This window comes from Suncus etruscus, chromosome 17 (assembly GCF_024139225.1).
Source record: "Suncus etruscus isolate mSunEtr1 chromosome 17, mSunEtr1.pri.cur, whole genome shotgun sequence".
Classification (NCBI taxonomy): Eukaryota; Metazoa; Chordata; class Mammalia; order Eulipotyphla; family Soricidae; genus Suncus; species Suncus etruscus.
Window position 1 is genome coordinate 5587825 of NC_064864.1, and position 19038 is coordinate 5606862.

The 19038-nt window shown below is 45.3% G+C and overlaps 1 protein-coding gene across 1 annotated transcript in view; it reads right to left on the reverse strand.

Moving 5' to 3' along the window:
* The window catches only part of REEP3 (receptor accessory protein 3), an 80900-nt gene that overhangs the window by 16434 nt on the left and 45428 nt on the right, over positions 1 to 19038 (reverse strand). Inside the window, exons 3-6 of the mRNA XM_049790623.1 lie at positions 14047 to 14123; positions 10580 to 10700; positions 10317 to 10430; positions 916 to 1063 (exon numbers count right to left, since the gene is read on the reverse strand). Coding sequence (XP_049646580.1) covers positions 916 to 1063; positions 10317 to 10430; positions 10580 to 10700; positions 14047 to 14123 — 460 coding nt within the window. The remainder of the gene's footprint in view (positions 1 to 915; positions 1064 to 10316; positions 10431 to 10579; positions 10701 to 14046; positions 14124 to 19038) is intronic.

The following is a 19038-nucleotide window of genomic DNA, read 5'->3' on the forward strand; positions in this document are numbered from 1 at the left end:
GCATCTATGCAAAAAAAAAAAAATAATAATCCTGCCACCACCACCTTTTTTCTTCTTTTTTAATTTTAATCTTTTATTTATTTATTTATTTGGTTTTTGGGTCACACCTGGCAGCGCTTAGGGGTTACTCCTGGCTCCACGCTCAGAAATTCCTCCTGGGGCCGGCGTGGTGGCCTAGAGGTAAGGTGCCTGCCTTGCCTGCACTAGCCTAGGACGGACCGTGGTTCGATCCCCCGGTGTCCCATATGGTCCCCCAAGCCAGGAGCAACTTCTGAGCGCATAGCCAGGAGTAACCCCTGAGCATTACTGGGTGTGGCCCAAAAAACCAAAAAACCAAAAAACCAAAAAAAAAAAAAGAAGGAAAAAAAAATAGAAAGAAATGGGGCTAAGGGTCTAGTGGTATAATGTGCATTGGGGAATTAAAAAGGACAGAACTAAATATCGAAGCCAAAGTCAAGGACAATAGAATCAAGAGACCTAAACTTGAACAATCTCAACTCAAAGGGCCTGTTCTACTGGCAGGCCAGGGGGCAAAGGGTGCTGGGATGGGATGCACTCTGGGGCCATTGGCGGAGGGAGGTCGACACTGGTGGTGGGAAGGGCCCTGACTCGCTGTATACCTGAAATTCAACTATGAAGTTTTCAATAAAATAAAAGCTTAAAAACAAACAATGGAAGCTTAAATGCATTTCTCTGACCGACCTAGAGATGCTATTATGTGTTTTGAACGTTTTCACTCTAGAAGCAAGAATAAAGGCCTGGCACTCTTCTGTCTGGCTGTGGCAGCCGAGAAGGAGCGAGGGAGTACAGAAGGGAAAATATATTTAATGTCTTCAGATTCGATTTTGTCCATTCCTATTCGCATAGTATGCATCAGTATTTCAGAGGACGATAGAGCAAAGCCAGCACACACACCTGCCAGGTCACTGGGGATTGGTTTGCTCCTCTTCTTGGCCTCTGGCAATGTCTGGTACGGCCGCTGGCCCACGGGCTCGTCTCCCTGGATGGCCGTCAGGTCGTGCATGCTCAAGCTGCGCAAACGCTCCGTGATTGCTCCTTGGCTCTAGTTCAGAGAGACGAGAGAGCCCAGAAAGAAAATACACCTTTCAATGTTCGATATGCTTACGTTCATCTTTGCTCGACATTTTAAGTTATGTTTATTCATTTCATTGTGAAATTTCCTGAAAAGTGGAAACAAAGTATGGCACACAGGGGCCGGAGCTAGAGCACAGCGGCAGGGTGTTTGCCTTGCATGCAGCTGACCGGGACGGACCCGGGTTTGATTCCTGGCATCCCATATGGTCCCCCAAGCCTGCCAGGAGCGACTCCTTCTTCTTCTTCTTTTTTTTTTTTTTTTTTTTGGTTTTTGGGCCACACCCGGCATTGCTCAGGGGTTACTCCTGGCTGTCTGCTCAGAAACAGTTCCTGGCAGGCATGGGGGACCCTATGGGACACGGGGATTCGAACCAACCACCTTTGGTTCTGGATTGGCTTGCAAGGCAAATGCCCCTGTGCTATCTCTCCAGGCCCCAGGAGCGACTTCTGAGCGCAGTACCAGAAGTAACTCCTGAGCGTCAGAGTGTGGTAAAAGGAAGGAAGGAAGAAAGGAAGGAATGAAGGAAGGAAAGTAGGAAGAAGGAAGGAAGAAAGAAAGAAGGAAGAAAAGAAAGAAGAAAGGAAGGGAGGGAGGGAGAGAGGAAGAAAGAAAGAAAGGGAAGAAAGAGCAAGAAAGAAAACAGGAAAAAAGATAAGGAAAGAAAGAAAAGAGTTTCTGAAAAAGAAAAAAAAGAAAGAAAACATTTCAGTGAATTTTTTACCCTCCCCGCAGCCTCCCCTATTTCAGTGGTTTTTAAAATTAAATCAATATGTAGTTCTCAAAGAACTTTCGAACAAAATACAAAGAATTATTTGTAACTCATCCACATTACTTATATATTTAGTGTATAAATATAAATTACATAGAAAAGAATAATAATCTATTCTTTTAGCTTATCTGTCTCCTTATGCTGGTCAAGTTTCTCAACCTGGGCACTGCTGCTATTTTGGGCCGGGCGCATCCCTGACCACTCGCCCCAGACGTCAGCGTTAAAATTCCTTCCTGCAGGTGTGAAATCCATAATGTCTCTAGACGCTGCCAAAGGTTCCTTGGGGACAAAACTGCTCTCATTTGAGAACCACTATTTTATCTCCTTTTATTTTATTTTTAGTTTTTGGGTCACACCCGCTGTGCTCAGGGCTTGCTCCTGGCTCTTGGCTCAGGAATCCCTCCTGAAGGGCTCAGTAGACTTTTCATTTTTTATTTTGGGGTCACACTAGCAGCGCTCAAGGTTTACTCCTGGCTCTGAGCTTCAAAATCACTCTTGGGGGGCTGGAGAGATAGCACGGAGGTAAGGCATTTGCCTTGCACGCAGAAGGACAGTGGTTTGAATCCCGGCATCCCATATGGTCCCCTGAGCCTGCCTGGAGCGATATTTGAGTGTAGAGCCTGCAGTAACCCCTGAGCAGTGTTGGATGTGACCCAAAAACCCAAAACCGGGGCCCAGAGAGATAGCATAGCGGCGTTTGCCTTGCAAGCAGCCGATCCAGGACCAAAGGTGGTTGGTTCAAATCCCGGTGTCCCATATGGTCCCCGTGCCTGCCAGGAGCTATTTCTGGGCAGACAGCCAGGAGTAACTCTTGAGCACCGCTGGGTGTGGCCCAAAAACCAAAAAAAACCAAAAAAAAAAACAAAAAAAAAAAACCCCAAAAAACACCAAAACCCAAAACCACCCCCCCAAAAAACAAAATCACTCCTGGCAGGCTTGGGGGACTATATGAGATGTCAGGTATCAAACCCGGGTCCATCCCAGGCCCATCCCACCCTACTGCTGTGCTATCATTCTGGCCCTCAGTAGACTTTTGTTTTGTTTTGCTTTTTAGTTTTTTGGGGGGCCACACCCGGTGACATTCAGGAGTTAACTCCTGGCTATGCGCTCAGAAGTCACTCCTGGCTTGGGGACCATATGGGATGCTGGGTGACTGAACCAGGTCCATCCTGGGTCAGCTGCGTGCAAGGCAAATGCCCTACCGCTGTGCCACTGCTCCGACTCCAATATTCTCTCATTTTCATCGAAGGCACAAGGCAGCTGAATGTCCTTAAAACCTTTCATACATGATCACTGAAACAGAAAAATCTGCCAGACCCTTTGTCCCAGTGAGTTAAAGACAATCACGTCTCAGCAGTGCTACCTGCAAGGCTCTAATTCTAATGAAAATGCATTTTTTTGGTGCTATCTGCTAGAGATCACCATGAAAAAAAAAAGGGGGGGGGTGATTCCAAGTGATGGCGAATGACAGATGGTGCTTTCCTTCATCTTGCAGCAAGGCCGCCCCTTCTGCACAAAAGCCACCTCCGGAGCAAAGCCGTGGAATAGCGCACACCCTCAGCAATATCCTTGAAGCCCTTCACATGTTTGTGCTTGGCTCAGGCGAAAGCAACCTGCACGCTGACCTTGGGAACAGATGCCTGATAATGAGGTCACGGAACCGAGAAGCATTTTCAGAAAATGGCTTCGCAGCGTAATAAATGTTCCGATTAGATTTCTATTTTCATCTTTGAAAGGGCTCAGGCAGTTTGACTGGGGGAAGCCGAGTCAGGGAATGGCATTAGTGATTTTTAAAGGTCATACCATGGGCCCCATCACTTTTAGCATGAAGAATATATTATATTTATTCATTTATTTTGATTTTGGGGTCACACCTGGCAACACTCAGGGGTCACTCCTGGCTCTGCGCTCAGAAGTCACTCCTGGCAGGCTCGGGGGACCATATGGGATGGGATGCTGGGATTTGAACCACTGTCCTTCTGCATGCAAGGCAACCTACCTTCATGCTATCTCTATGGCCCTACGAAGAATTTTTTCTTTTGGTGGTGTTTCTGGGTCACACCCGGCAGTGCTCAGGGGTTACTCCTGGCTCCATGCTCAGAAATTGCTCCTGGCAGGCACGGGGGCAGGGGGGACTATATGGGATGCCGGGATTTGAACCGATGACCTTCTGCATGAAAGGCAAACCTTACCTCCATGCTATCTCTCCGGCCCCCCAAAATATTTTAATACATGTATTAGAACTCGAGAAAGCAAGGCTCCAGGGTTCCTATTGGCTTTCTGGAAATTTCTCTCTCTCCTCTCTTCCCTCTCTCCTCTTCCCCTCTCCCTTCCTCCTCTCTTCCACTCTCCCTTCTCCTCTCTTCTCTCCTCCCCTCTCCTCCCCCTCTCTCCTCCCCTCTCTCCTATCTTCTCCCTTTCTCCTCTCTCCTCCCCCCTCTCTCCTCCCCCCTCTCCCTCCTCCCCCCTTCTCTCTCCCTTCCCCCCTCTCTCTCTCCCTCCCTCCCTCCCTCCCTCCCTCCCTCCCTCCCTCACCCCCACTCTCCTCTCTCTCTGGTTTTTGGACCACACCTGGTGACACTCAGGGGTTACTCCTGGCCCTGCGCTGAGAAATTGCTCCTGGCTTGGGGGACCATATGGGATACCGGGGGATCGAACTGCAGTCTGTCCTAGGTTAGCCTGTGCAAGACACCTGTGCCACCACTCTGGCCCTTTCTGGCAATTTCTCTTGAAACTTGACCTCTTTCTTGTTTGTGTTTCAATTGACCTATTAGCATGGAAGGTGGATTCAGCGCTTCATCCCTCCCGGTCGCCTTTCTCAGACATCTTGGGAGGAAACTAATTTCACTTCTTGAAATTAGACACAGACCAGCTTGAGGCAAACAGTATGGAAGTTTTGCTGCATCTGGCAAATTTAATGGTTATTTTCTAATTTTATAATATTCTTTCTTTATGCGGCGGCATCTGGTGGTGCTCTGGGCTTCCTCCTGGCTCTTTGCTCAGGAACTATCCCTTGGGGCATTTAGGGGACCAGAAAGGGAGGTCTGGAAGGGAACTCAAGTTAGTTGCAGGCGAGGCAAGCTCCAGCTTCTTTCTGATTTTCTTTTTTTTTTTTTTTTTTTTTTTTTTTTATTGGTTTTTGGGCCACACCCTGTGACGCTCAGGGGTTACTCCTGGCTATGCGCTCAGAAGTTGCTCCTGGCTTCTTGGGGGACCATATGGGACGCCGGGGGATCGAACCGCGGTCCGTCCTAGGCTAGTGCAGGCAAGGCAGGCACCTTACCTCCAGCGCCACCGCCCGGCCCTCTTTCTGATTTTCTAATGAAAGCGTTTAGGATATTGAAGTCAATATTCCTGTGTTCATGCTGGCGTTGGGGTCTTCAACCCAGCAGTCTTGTGAAGCAAAGGAGCACTGCTACCATGGCAAATAAGGAGGGAAAGCTCCAAAGTCAACTAAAAGGGCAGGATGCATATTTATTTGTTTTGCAGCAATTATTCAGATTTTCTGTATGGTCCATTTCCGGCCATTGATGTGGGAAGGTGGCATGAGGCCGTTAATTGCTTACGTAAAAACAATGGATCACAGAGGGAAAAGAAAAGAAAAAAGAAAAACAAGTCCAAGATTATTTTGATAGCCCTTTTATAGAGAAAACAATTCCTGTGAAGCTTATTTTGATGATGGAGTTAGGGAAGCTCTTAGCAAACTAATCACAGAATAAGATTTTCAGTTAGGCAGGGCAGACATTCAGCTAGACAGACATTATTTGCCTCTGAGAACAGGGGCCAAATCCTACCATATGGTCAACATTCCATAAACAGATGTTGAGATAAAGAGATTGCTCCAGGGGCTGGAGTGATAGCATAACGAAAGAGCCTTGCGTGTGGCCAACACAAGACAGATCCTGGTTCGAATCCCAGCATCCCCTATGGTCCCCTGAGCCTGCCAGGAGTGATTTCTGGGCACAGAACTGAATGAATGCTTTGTCTGGGTTTGACTGATGGCATTCCAGGGCTTCCAAAATCTCCCAAGTACCTCCTGAGCACTGGTGGATCTGCTCCCCAAACCTAAAAATATTTTAAAAAGCAAACTCCGGGGCCGGAGAGATAGCACAGTGGTAAGGTGTTTGCCTTAGACACAGAAGGATGGTGGTTCAAATCCCAGCATCTCATATGGTCCCCCAAGCCTGCCAGGAGCGATTTCTGAGCATAGAGCCAGGAGTAACCCCTGAGCACTGCCAGGTGTGAACCAAAAAACAAACAAACAAAAACAAACCAAAAAAAGCCAAAAGCCAAAAAACAAAAGCAAACTCCACTGCTGGAGCAATAGCACAGCAGGTAGGATGTCTGCCTTGAATGCAGCTGAATGCAGCTGACCCCAGCATCTAATAGGGTCCCCTGAGCCTGCAAGGAGAAATCCCTGAGCATTACAGGGTGCAGCCCAAAATCCAAAAATAAATAAAATTAAATTAAATAAAAAAGATGAGAAGTCCAGAAAGCGTCTTCTCCTTGGAGAAATACAAAAGCACGCACTTCATTTATAAAGTCAAATAATGCTAAATTTTGTAATAGAAAGTAAAAGATCTGGGGGGCCGGAGAGATAGTACAGCGGCGTTTGCCTTGCAAGCAGCCGATCCAGGACCAAAGGTGGTTGGTTCGAATCCCGGTGTCCCATAGGGTCCCCCCGTGCCTGCCAGGAGCTATTTCTGAGCAGACAGCCAGGAGTAACCCCTGAGCACCGCTGGGTGTGGCCCAAAAACCAAAAAAAAAAAAGAAAGTACAAGATCTTATCTACTAGGCCTTCTTCTTTTCCACTTTTCCTAATACCAGCACCACCTCTTGGTTCTTTTTTTTTTTTTTTTAAGGGTCACACCCAGCAGTACTCAGGGGTTCCTCCTGGCTCTACCCATAGAAATCGCTCCTGGCAGGCTCAGGGGACCACATGGGATGCCAGGATTCAAACCACTGTCCTTCTGCATGCAAGGCAGATGCCTTACCTCCATGTTATCTCTCTGGTCCCTTTTCTGTACTTTTCTAGATGACGACTTGAAATCTTTTTTTTTTTTTTTTTTTTTTTTGGGTCACACCTGGAAATGCTCAGGGGTTACTCCTGGCTCAATGCTCAGAAATCGCTCCTGGCAGGCTCAGGGGACCATATGGGATGCTGGGATTCAAACCACTGACCTTCTGCATGCAAGGCAAACACCTTACCTCCATGCTATCTCTCCGGCCCCTGAAGTCATTTATAAAGGGAAAAAAAAATCACAGTTGTTCAATCAGTCTTACAATCTATGATATTCATTGTGAAGTCATATATGCCATTATGTCTCCTTTCTAATAAAACTTTCATTTCTTCCTAGAATTAACAATGACATCCCCGTCTCTTTCTTGTCATTCATTTCCTCAGATGTCTTACCCTCTCCCTCCTCATCTTGCCTCCAGGACGTTTTTTTCCCTGTGGTGTTTCAGATCCAATGTGTATGTACCCCAGATCTGTGATCAGCCAGTGAGTTCTCGTAACAGCACAGGAATGATTGGTTTAGGGGTCACCCCTCTACATCCCTAGTAAGCTTATTAGCCATTCTTGTCTAGGAACGGTTCCCAGAGATGCTTCTGGCATCTTTCACCCGTAACATCCAACTTTGACAGCTTGCCCTCTGGAACTTGCTATGTCATGATTCTTTGGGAGGATTTTCTTTCTGGAATGAATGTTCTTTTTCCTGGATTCCCTTGGGCTTTTTTTTTTTTTTTTTTTTTTAAACTGGATTATTTTCTATCTTGGCAGAGAACATAGAGACTGCTAAAAAAGAATGTGCAGGAGCATTATTTTGTCTACTTTTTTTTGAATGCAGAAAATTTAAAAAAAAATGAGGGCCAGGGAGATAGCGCAGTGGTAGGGCATTTGGCTTGCACACAGTCAGACCTGGCATCCCATATGGTCCCCTGAGCTGCCAGGAGTGATTTTTGAGCGTAGTACAGTCAGGACGAACCCCTGAGTGCCACTGGGTGTGGTCCCAAAACAAAACAAAACAAAGCAAATAAACCTCTAAAATGGTAAAATAAACCTTAAATGAACCAATTCATTTTTGTGTATGGCTATTTTAGTTTTGAGGGGAGAAGGGGGTGGGAAAAAAGTCAGCACCCAGTCGGGTTCAGGAGCTACCCCAGGCTTTATACTAAGGGATCACGTCTGGCAGTGTTGGGGATCAAATCATGCCAGTTGCAGGAAGGTTTGTGTCTCAGCCCCTGAATTATCTTTCTAGCTGCCTATTTAGCATTTTATATCTAACAGTAAGCAAACCATATTAGTAATATAGTTGTCTTACATGCACAACGCTATGTAGTTAATAAGTTTCTCCTTATTCTTTAAAATAATATTTCTAGTATAAAATTTAACTTTAAGTCTTTTTTTTAAACTTTATTGACTGATTGATTGATTGGTTTTTGAGCCACACCCAGCAGCACTCAGGGGTCACTCCTGGCTCTTCACTCAGAAATCTCCCCTGGCAGGCTGGGGGCCCAAACGGGATGCCAGGAATCAAACTGGGTCCCTCGCAGGTCGGCCATGTGCAAGGCAAACGCCCTACCACTGTGCTATCTCTCCAGCCCCTAAAAATCTTTTTTTTAAATTTATTATTATTTTTTTTTCGGGGGGTTGGGTCACACCCGGCAGCACTGAGGGTTCCTCCTGGCTCTATGCTTAGAAATCGCGCCTGGCAGGCTTGGGGGACCATATGGGATGCCGGGATTCGAACCACTGTCCTTCTGCATGCAAGGCAAATGCTTTATCTCCATGCTGTCTCTCAGGCCCCAGCCCCTAAAAATCTTATTGGTTCTTTGAATCATGATACTTGTGCCAAAGATTATTCTAAGAAATTAAGACTCATTCTGAGAATACCATCAGACATTTTAAATTCCTTCACTACTCCACAAACCCAAAGTTTTTTTTTGTTTTTTGTTTTTTGTTTTTGTTTTTGGGTCACACCCAGCGGTGCTCAGGGGTTCCTCCTGGCTGTCTGCTCAGAAATAGCTCCTGGCAGGCACGGGGGACCCTATAGGGCACCGGGATTTGAACCAACCACCTTTGGTCCTGGATTGACTGCTTGCAAGGCAAATGCCGCTGTGCTACCTCTCTGGGCCCCCAAAGTTTTCTTGAACAAAGACAGAGGGGCAGATGATATTCATGCCTAGCGGATCACGATGTTCTGTGCTTTTCTAGCTGCCTTCACATATTATGCCCATTTACATGAAGCGATCAAAGGACACAGTAGATAACTAAATTGCCCGTAGTTACTTGAAAAGTCACACAGTCCTTTCTGAATCCGACGTTTGTTTTCTTTCCATATATCTGACTATGATACACCGACTTCAATGCTTAATGCTCTGGCATAAATACAGCACAATAATGACTATAAATTTACAAATAAACCACAATAATTACTACATGCAAAAAATCCAAAGCCATATGCAAATGTTCACAGAGGCATTCACTTGATTACTTGGCTTCCAAGGCATCACACATGATATTAGTAATGGGGGGCTAAGTCTCACGTTTTAAGAACAGAAAATGTTTTCATGCCTTATTTTGAACGGTCCATTACCTCATATTGGTTGGAGCAAAGGAGCGGAAGTTTGCCAAAAATCCTACCAAGATAATGCCATAAAATGAGAGAAAGAGAAAAGAGAAAAAGCAGACACACATACACACACAGAGAGACAGGACACCAAAGAGAGAAATAAAGAATGGTCATCTTAATTGAATGCAACTTATATAACTATTTAAGCCATAAAGCAGAAAGAGCAAGATAAATATTATAGTTTCAGATACATTTTATATATTAACTAGCTGACATTTGTGGTCAAAGGTCTTAAGAAGAATTTAAAAACATATTTAAGTGTCTTTAAAAATAATCTTTTCTGGGCCCGGAGAAATAGCACAGCGGCATTTGCCTTGCAAGCAGCCAATCCAGGACCAAAGGTGGTTGGTTCGGATCCCGGTGTCCTATATGGTCCCCCGTGCCTGCCAGGAGCTATTTCTGAGCAGACAGCCAGGAGTAACCTCTGAGCACCGCTGGGTGTGGCCCAAAAACCAAAACCAAAACCAAAAACAACAACAACAACAAAAATATTTTCTGGGGCCAGAGCAGTGGCGCAAGCGGTAGGGCGTTTGCCTTACCCGTGCTAACCTAGAACGGACCAGAATTCGATCCCCAGGTGTCCCATAGGGTCCCCTGAGCGCCCCCCCCCCCCCCAGCACAGAGTCAGGAGGAAACCCTGAGCGTCACCTGGTGTGGCCCAAAAACCAAAACAAAAAACTAACAAAAAATATTTTCTTTTTTCATATACAAAAATAAACAGAAAACGAGTTATTAACTTTTTTTTTTTAGTAATTTGAAATAAATATTCACCTCCCTTTTCCCCATGCACTTAAGGTGATATTAAACCAAAAATTACCTTCACTGCTGCAGTGACAGCAGCCGTCGCAGCCAAGTTTAAGCCTTGCCGTCCGAAGTTGACCATGGTTTCATAGCCTCGTTCTTTGGCTTGCACGATATAATCATCAATCTCCTGAGAAAACAATTTTTAATCTTGAAAAGTAGTGTCTCCAACTCAAGTGAGAACTCCCCTCCCATTCGGTTCGTTCAGTTTTCAGCAGAAAGCATGCAATTAGGTGCATTTTGGCAGATGATTGATAGGAAGAATTTTAGAGATCTTACCCTTTCCTTCGAAGAAAGAAGAGGATGAAGAAATTTTCTGTACATTAAACTTGCTCCTTTGGTGTAGGGGGAGAGCAGCCATATGACGAAAGCGATTTTAAGTTCATAGTATAGAGGGAACCTACCAAGAAAAACAAGAACAGAAGACAAAACTGGTGAAAATCAACTGCACATAATGAAGAAATCTCAAATCATGTTTCCCCTTTTTATTTTTGGGTTTACAATAATGGTTTCTTTCTTTCTTCTTCCTTCCTTCCATCCTCCCATCCTTCTTTCCTTCCTTCCTTCCTCTCTCCCTCCCTCCCTTTCTTTCTTTCTTTCTCTCCCTCCCTTCCTTCCTTCCTCTCTCCCTCCCTCCCTCTTTCTCTCTTTCTTTCTTTCTTGCTCTTTCTCTCTTCTTTTTCTTTCTTTCTTTCTTTCTTTCTTTCTTTCTTTCTTTCTTTCTTTCTTTCTTTCTTTCTTTCTTTCTTTCTTTCTTTCTTTCTTTCTTTCTTTCTCTCTCTCTTCTTTTCTTTCTTTCTCTCCCTTTCTTTCTATCCCTCCCTCCCTCCCTTCCTTCCTCTCTCCCTCCCTCCCTTTCTTTCTCTCCCTTCCTTCCTTCCTCTCTCCTCCCTCCCTCTTTCTTTCTCTCTTCTTTTTCTTTCTTTCTCTTTCTCTCTTGCTCTTTCTCTCTTCTTTTTCTTTCTCTTTCTTTCTTTCTTACTTTCTTCTTTCTTTCTTGCTCTCTTTCTCTCTTCTTTTTCTTTCTCTTTCTTCCTTTCTTTCTGCCTTTCTTTCTTTCTCTCTTTCTTTCTCTCTCTCTTTCTTTCTTTCTTTCTTTCTTTCTTTCTTTCTTTCTTTCTTTCTTTCTTTCTTTCTTTCTTTCTTTCTTTCTTTCTCTCTCTCTCTCTCTCTCTCTCTCTCTCTCTCTCTATCCCTCCCTCCCTCCCTCCCTTCCTTCCTTCCTTCTGGTTTTTTTGCCACACCCAGGGGTTACTTCTGGCTCTGTGCTCAGAAATCGCTCCTGGCTTGGGGGACCATATGGGATGTCAGGGGACTAAACCGCGGTCCATCCTAGATCAGCGTATGCAAGGCAAACGCCCTACCACTTGCGCCACCGCTCCAGCCCCTACAATAATAGTTTCTCTGGACATAATTCCAACATCATGCCAGGCACCTCATATGGTCCCTGTCTCATCCATCAGGCATGATCCTTGAACACAGAGCCAAGAGCAATTAAGCCAGAAGCAATGTTGGGTCCCTCCCATCCCCGAAAAAAAAGTTGCCTTTATATATGAACAAGAAGTAAATATTTGGGGGACTGGAGAGATATGACAGCAGATAAGAGTGCTTGACTTGTATGTGGCTGACCCAGGCCAAGAAAAATCCTTGAGCGTCGCCGAGTGTGGCCCAAAATCAAATAAACACCCCAAATGTTTTTCTACCCTAATGTGCTTTGAAGAGGTTTATTGCCAACAGCAAGAATTCCTGTGAATTCACTTCATCGTGAGGACGAACATGGTGTTTGTTCTAGGAAGTACAAAGCCACAGAGTAAGTGAAGAAATATGGGCCTCTCGGGAGACAGACAGACGGGGACAGAGCACAGAGGAAAGCCTGGATCCAGGCTCCGGGTTTCTGCCAATGTCACTGTTGGAGTTTCTTTTTTTTTTTCTTTTTTGGTTTTTTGGGCCACACCCGTTTGACGCTCAGGGGTTACTCCTGGCTATGTGCTCAGAAATCGCCCCTGGCTTGGGGGGGACCATATGGGACGCCGGGGGATCGAACCGCGGTCCTTCCTTGGCTAGCGCTTGCAAGGCAGACACCTTACTTCCAGCGCCACCTACCCGGCCCCACTGTTGGAGTTTCTTAACTCGCTTCGTTCACGGTCATTTATTTCCCCATGATTCACTCTTGAATAATAGCAATTCTTATGTGATATAGTCACAATTAAAACATATTGTTAGGGGGTGAAACCCAGCAGATATGGGAGCCTTTTCCTAGCTCTGTGCTTGAGGGCTCCTACTAGCGGCCGCTCAGAGGCCCCATGGTGTTATGAATTGAACCAGAGCAGCTACATGCAAAGCAAATGCCTTAACTCCTCTCTCTCTCTCTCTCTTCCCCCCCCCCCCCAAGTTCTTTTGCTTAAAAACACAAACAAGGGCCTGGAGCGATAGTATAGTGGTAGGGCATTTGCCTTGCATGCGCTGACCTGGGACTGATTTGAGTTTGAGTTTGGTTCCGGGCATCCCATATAGTCTCCCAAGCTTGCCAGGAGAGATTTCTGAGCATAGAGCCAGGAGTAACCCCTGAGCACTGCAGGGTGAGGCCCCAAACCCAAATAAAACAAACAAACAAAAATCCCCAAAAACACAAAACTAAAGGAATAAACAAATTATCCCCAAAGTACAAACTACGCCAAAAATATAACAAGTTAATGAATAAGGTTTGGGATAAAAGAAGGAAGAGAAAGGGGAATCGAATATAAAAATGTTTCTGTATAAGAAAAAGGCCCTAAGGAAGAATATACCTGTAAAATGGTAGACCTTGAGGTTGAAAACGCTCTTTAAATTTTGAGGAAAGCAGCAAGGGGGTGGGTCATACAAGTTTGTTGTTGTTACCTGTCTGAACACTTAGAGGTGAGAGCTATAAGGATAGAAAGGCTCTGATATTCCGGCCCGGAGAGATAGCACAGCAGTGTTTGCCCTGCAAGCAGTCGATCCAGGACCAAAGGTGGTTGGTTCGAATCCCGGTGTCCCATAGGGTCCCCCGTGCCTGCCAGGAGCTATTTCTGAGCAGACAGCCAGGAGTAACCCCTGAGCACCACCGGGTGTGGCCCAAAAACAAACAAACAAACAAACAAACAAAAAAGAAAGGCTCTGATATTCCAAGGCAAGAGGAGGGGAGGGACATGGGGACTGGAACACGAGGAGAAGGATGGAGTGTTTTTTATTTGTTTTTGAACCACACCCAGAGGTGCTTATGCCCGGCTCGGGGCTCAAAGATCACTCCTGGTAGGGCTGCAGGGACTATCTGGGGTGCCGGAGGTCACATCTAGGTCTGCTGTGTGCAAGGCAAGTGGCCCCACCTTCACTGGCCCAATCTGAGCTGTTTTGATTTGAGAAAAATTGTAAGGTTAGTAACGTTCTTCTGGGGAAAATTAGCAGAAGAAAATGAGGCACTGACTAATTAGGCTATTTTTTTTTCTTAATATAAATCTTTATTTAAGCGCTGTGATTACAAACGTGATTATAGTTGGGTTTCAGTCGTAAACAGAACGCCCCCCTTTCCCCAGTGCAACATTCCCACCACCAGTGCCCCCTCCACTTCCCCCACACCTGCCCCTATTCGAGGCAGGCCTTCTACTTCCCTCATTCTTTAAGATTGTTAATTAGGTTATTTGATCAAAGCCACGCGGTTCAGAGCCAGAATTGGGTAAAGGCTCAGGATATTCGATAGCAAGTCTGGCTCTTTCTTAATAAGAACTTACCAGGCAACTGTTTGATCTGTTATTGTTTCGACCACGGTGTAGAGAGCAAAAACAATCCAGTACATCATCCACCGAACCTGCAGATAATAAAAATCAGTTGGAATTAAAACCCACTACTAATTACTATTATTATTGTTATTTGTTTTTAGGCCAACCTGGTGGTGCTCAGGAGTTACTCCTGGCTCTGCACTCAGAAATCGCTCCTGGCAGGTTCAGGGGATCCTAGGGGACGCTGGGAATCAATCTGGGTCTGTCCCAGATTGGCCACATGTACCACTGTGCTATCTCTCTGGCCCCTAGACCACAATTAATTTGAACTCTGAGCCATTATATATGTTTCTAGACACAACAGTAAGGTGCATCGAATGCAGAGGATCAAGATTTAGTTCTCAGAGGAGTTCATGCCTGAGTTCCTTAGAATGACTGTCTCACGTATCTTACAAAAGCAAAATAAACTATAACAACCCTCAAGGTCCAATTAAGAATAATACTGGTGGGGCCGAAGACATAGCATGGAGGTAGGGCGTTTGCCTTAGACGCAGAAGGACGGTGGTTCAAATCCCGGCATCCCATATGGTCCCCCGTGCCTGCCAGGAGCGATTTCTGAGCATAGAGCCAGGAGGAACCCCTGAGCGCTGCTGGGTGTGAACCAAAAACCAAAAGAGGAGAATAATACTGGTGGGGCCGAAGAGATAGCATGGATGTAAGGCATTTGTCTTAGACGCAGAGGACAGTACAGTGAATAATGCTGGAACACGAGCTGGGAAAATAGCTCCAATGGCTGAGCGTGTGTTTTCCAAGAGCTGTCCCTGCGCCTCTCTGAGTGTGACCCCAAAACCATATGGATATATGGTTTATATCTGTAATTTAGGAATATGAACATATTTTACAATATGATGCATGTTTCTTTTAGGATGCTGGGAATCTAATCCAGAAATAAGCACTGTATTTTTTGTACAAACACCCCCCAAAAGTGCATTTTTTGGTACGAAAAATACAGTACTAATAAGTCAGTCAAAAATGAGAAGAGGAGATGAGCGGATACTTCCCTGAAGAGGACATTCAGCTAGCTGGTCGGCATAAGAAAAAGTTATGGATTTACTAGGAAAATCCAAATCAGAAAGACAGGGTGAAATCTTATACCGATGAGAATGACATATAGCAAAAAGGACTGGAAATAACCCGAATCGACAAAGATATGGTCCAAAATGAACCTTTGGGGCCAGAGTGACAGCACAGCAGGGACGGTGTTTGCCTCGCACGCAGCTGACACAGGTCCAATCCCCAGCATCCCATATGGTCCCCCGAGCACCGCCAGGAGTGTCCTGAGTGCAGAGCCTGGAGTGACCCCGGAACATGGCCAGGTGTGGTCCCCAAACCAAACCAAATAAACATGGAAACAAAAAAACCAGAACCTTCAAGTTCTCTTGGTGGAAACACCCTCTAGTTCAGATTTTTATGGAAAACAGCACGAAAATTTCTTAAAAAAAAAAGTAAAAATACCTTTTCTCTGACCCAGTGAGCTCAGTCCTTGGCATTTAGCCCTGGAAAAAACTAATATTAAAAGATATATCATTATCCAAGTTGACTGCAGTGCTTGGTTATGGGACATGAGCATAAAGCAAATGTCCAAAGACAGATGAATGGACAAAGAACAACATGGCCCCGGGGCCAGGGTGATAGATATAGTACAGGGCTTGCCTTGCACACAGCTGACCGTGGTACTCCCTTTGGTCCCACAAGGTTCTCTGAACACTACCAGGATTGACTCCTGACAGAGTAGGAATACCCCTTGGCCCTGCCAGGGATGGTTCAAAAGACCCCCACCTCAGGGCCAGAGAGATAGATGGAGGTAAGGTGTTTGCCTTGTATGCAGAAGGACGGTGGTTCGAATCCCGGCATCCCATATGGTACCCCAAGCCTGCCAGGAGTGATTGCTGAGCGTAGAGCCAGGAGGAACCCCTGAGTGCTGCTGGATGTGACCGAAAAACAAAAACAGAAACAAACTAAAAGAACCCTACCTTCTTAAAAAAAGGGAGGGAGAAAAGTTGCAGGATACATACACACAGTAAAATACTATGCAGCTATAAGATATGAGGAGACATCCAGTTTGCTGCAAAATGGACGGTAATGGAAGACATATCTATCATGTTAAGGAAAATAATCAGAGGAAGAAGGACAAATATCGGATGACCTCACTCACCTGTGGTGTGTAAGGAAATATAACACCAGAATGGCTAGGGTATAAAAGGACAAAACCTCGACCTAGAATTGTAAAACTGAGATTACTGAATGGGTGTGTGTGTGTGGGATGCTGAGATGGAATAAACGGTCATTGGTGGAAGGTCAAAGGAAGCATGAGATCATTATTAGAAGACTATAAATGTTCACATTACCGTAACATGCTACCTAACCCATCATAATAAAATAAAATTTAAAACATATTTATGTATTAAATTAAAAAAACAATCTCTGCTCTTCTGCTCAATATTATAGTAATAGCCAATATTCAAAATTACGCTATAGGGTAGAAACTAAGTAGTATATACCTTAATCCATTTATTCCCTACAACAGTACACGACAGAAAACATTTCTTTTATAAGGAAAGAAATGAGGGGGCCGGAGAGATAGCACAGCGGCAGAGCATTTGCCTTGCATGCAGCCGACCTGGGATGGATCCGGGTTCGATTCCCAGCATCCCATATGTTGCCCCGAGCCTGCCAGAAGCGATTTCTGAGCAGGGAGCCAGGAGGAACCCCTAAGCACCACTGGGTGTGGCCCCAAAACAAAACAAAACAAGAAAAAAAAAAGGAAAGAAAGGAGGGAGACAGATAAAATGTCTGCTGATTTAGTTGGCATAGGAATTCAAGCTAACTTTGGAATTATTGTTATTAACCAATTATATTCTAAGAGTAAGAAAGTGTGAGGAGCTGCTGAATGTGAGGCCAAGAATAACCACTACCTCCCTGCTCTCATCCCAATGGGGTGTTGGAAAAATATGGGCAATTTATATATGTAGAAATTGTACAGTGACTGTGCGTATCCCACGCCTACATTTTCCCATTCACCGACTCTATTTGACTGTCTTCATTGCTATTTTGGAATCGGACCAGGGCCTCTCTCTCACATACCCGGCAAAACTCTGCTGCTGTACCAACCTGGTTTCCTTCCTGGCTGTTTTTTCTAGTTTACTTTTAAGTCCCTCTACTGTAATTTTGTTTGTTTGCTTGTTTGTCTTTTGGGCCACACTCAGTTGTGCTCCTGGCTCTACGTTCAGAAATCTATACTCCTGATGGACTTAGGGGACCGACCATACATGCTGGGGATAAAATCTGGGTCCGCTGAGTGCAAGGGAAGTGCCCTATCCACTGTACTATCTCTCTGACCTTCACTATAATCTTAAATTCATTTCTTTAAATTTTATTTATTTATTGACTGGTTCCCAGGCCACACCCCATGTGCTCAGGGGTTACTTCTGGCTCTGCACTCAGAAATCACCCCTGGCAGGGTCTGGGACCACTGGGATGCTGGATATCGAATCGGGTCCCTCCTGGGTTGGCCGCATGCAAGGCAAAGGCCCTACCATTGTGCTATCTTAAAATTAAATTCTTAAATTTTTGAGATACATATATTTTAAGTGAGGACTTGTTTGAAAGTTTTAATAGTTTCTTTGTCCTTATTCATTTCTTTCTCTTTCTCTCTCTCTCTCTCTCTCTCTCTCTCTCTTTTTCTTTTTTGGTTTTCGGGTCACACCGGCAGTGCTCAGGGGTTCCTCCTGGCTCTACGCTCAGAAATTGCCCCTGGCACGCTCGGGGAACCCTATGGGATGCCGGGATTCGAACCACTGACCTTCTGCACGCAAGGCAAACGCCGCACCTCCATGCTATCTCTCAGGCCCCTGTCCTTATTAATTTCATAGTGTCTGTCCATTACTTTTCAGACTTACCATATTTTTCACTCTATAAGACGCACCTGACCATAAGGCGCACGTACGTAGCTTTTAGACGAGGAAAACAAGAAGAAATATTCTAAAGCAAATGGTGTACAAAAATATTTAATGAATGCAAAGCAAGATGTCATCAGGAGATGGTGGCTGAGAACAACCAGCCTGCAAGGCTGAAGTATATTTACAGTACGACGGTCAACAGCTGGCTAAACACATTTAACTAACGTTTTCTTGTTACATCAGAAAATAAAAAAAAACATTTAAAAAATACTTTTTGTTTATATATGTAAGTGCCCTGCACCCAGCCTTCAGCTCCAGGAGGCATTTGCTCCATAAGACATTTCCCCCCATCTTTTGGGGCGGGGAAAAGGGGTGCGTCTTATGGTACAAAAAATACGGTGATTTAAATTTGATGCCAACAGACAGTTTAACAGCTGTTGCGAACTTGCAGCAGGCTGCTCAGTCCCAGCACACCGGAACTCCCCTCTGCCCCCAGGTTTTTGTTTTTCTTTCCTGCAAAATTCCTCCTATTTGCCTGCAAATTCCCTTTCTCCTCCCAATCTTGTTAGTATTGCTAATGAGCTATTGTTCCTTCCGAGAGAGACTTTGCAGAATTTGGGTCAGATCTGTAGTGCCTGTTTCAGGGTGCAAGCCCAGCATCTTGTGGTGGTTGCTGCTTCAGCTAATGACACTTTTGGGGCCTGTGGAGGACTGGGGGGGGGGGGGGGGAGAGGCAGGGAAGCCCAGGCAGGCAGTGGAGGAGGAGGAGGGCAGAACTGTTGGGGGGACCCTTGAATTCCAGCTTCCCAGGGAGATGGCAGGGGGAGAGGGCGGGCAGCAAACCTCGAACCTCCTCCCTCCCCTTTAGGCTGGCTCCTCAATCTGGGTGTTCCCCAGAGGGATAATTTTCAGATTAACAATCCTTAATCCTTAGATTTTGCTCCAGGCTCTGCTAGCTAACTCTCTCTCTCTCTCTCTCTCTCTCTCTCTCTCTCTCTCTCTCTCTCTCTCTCTCTCTCTCTCTCTCTCTCTCTCTCTCTCTCTC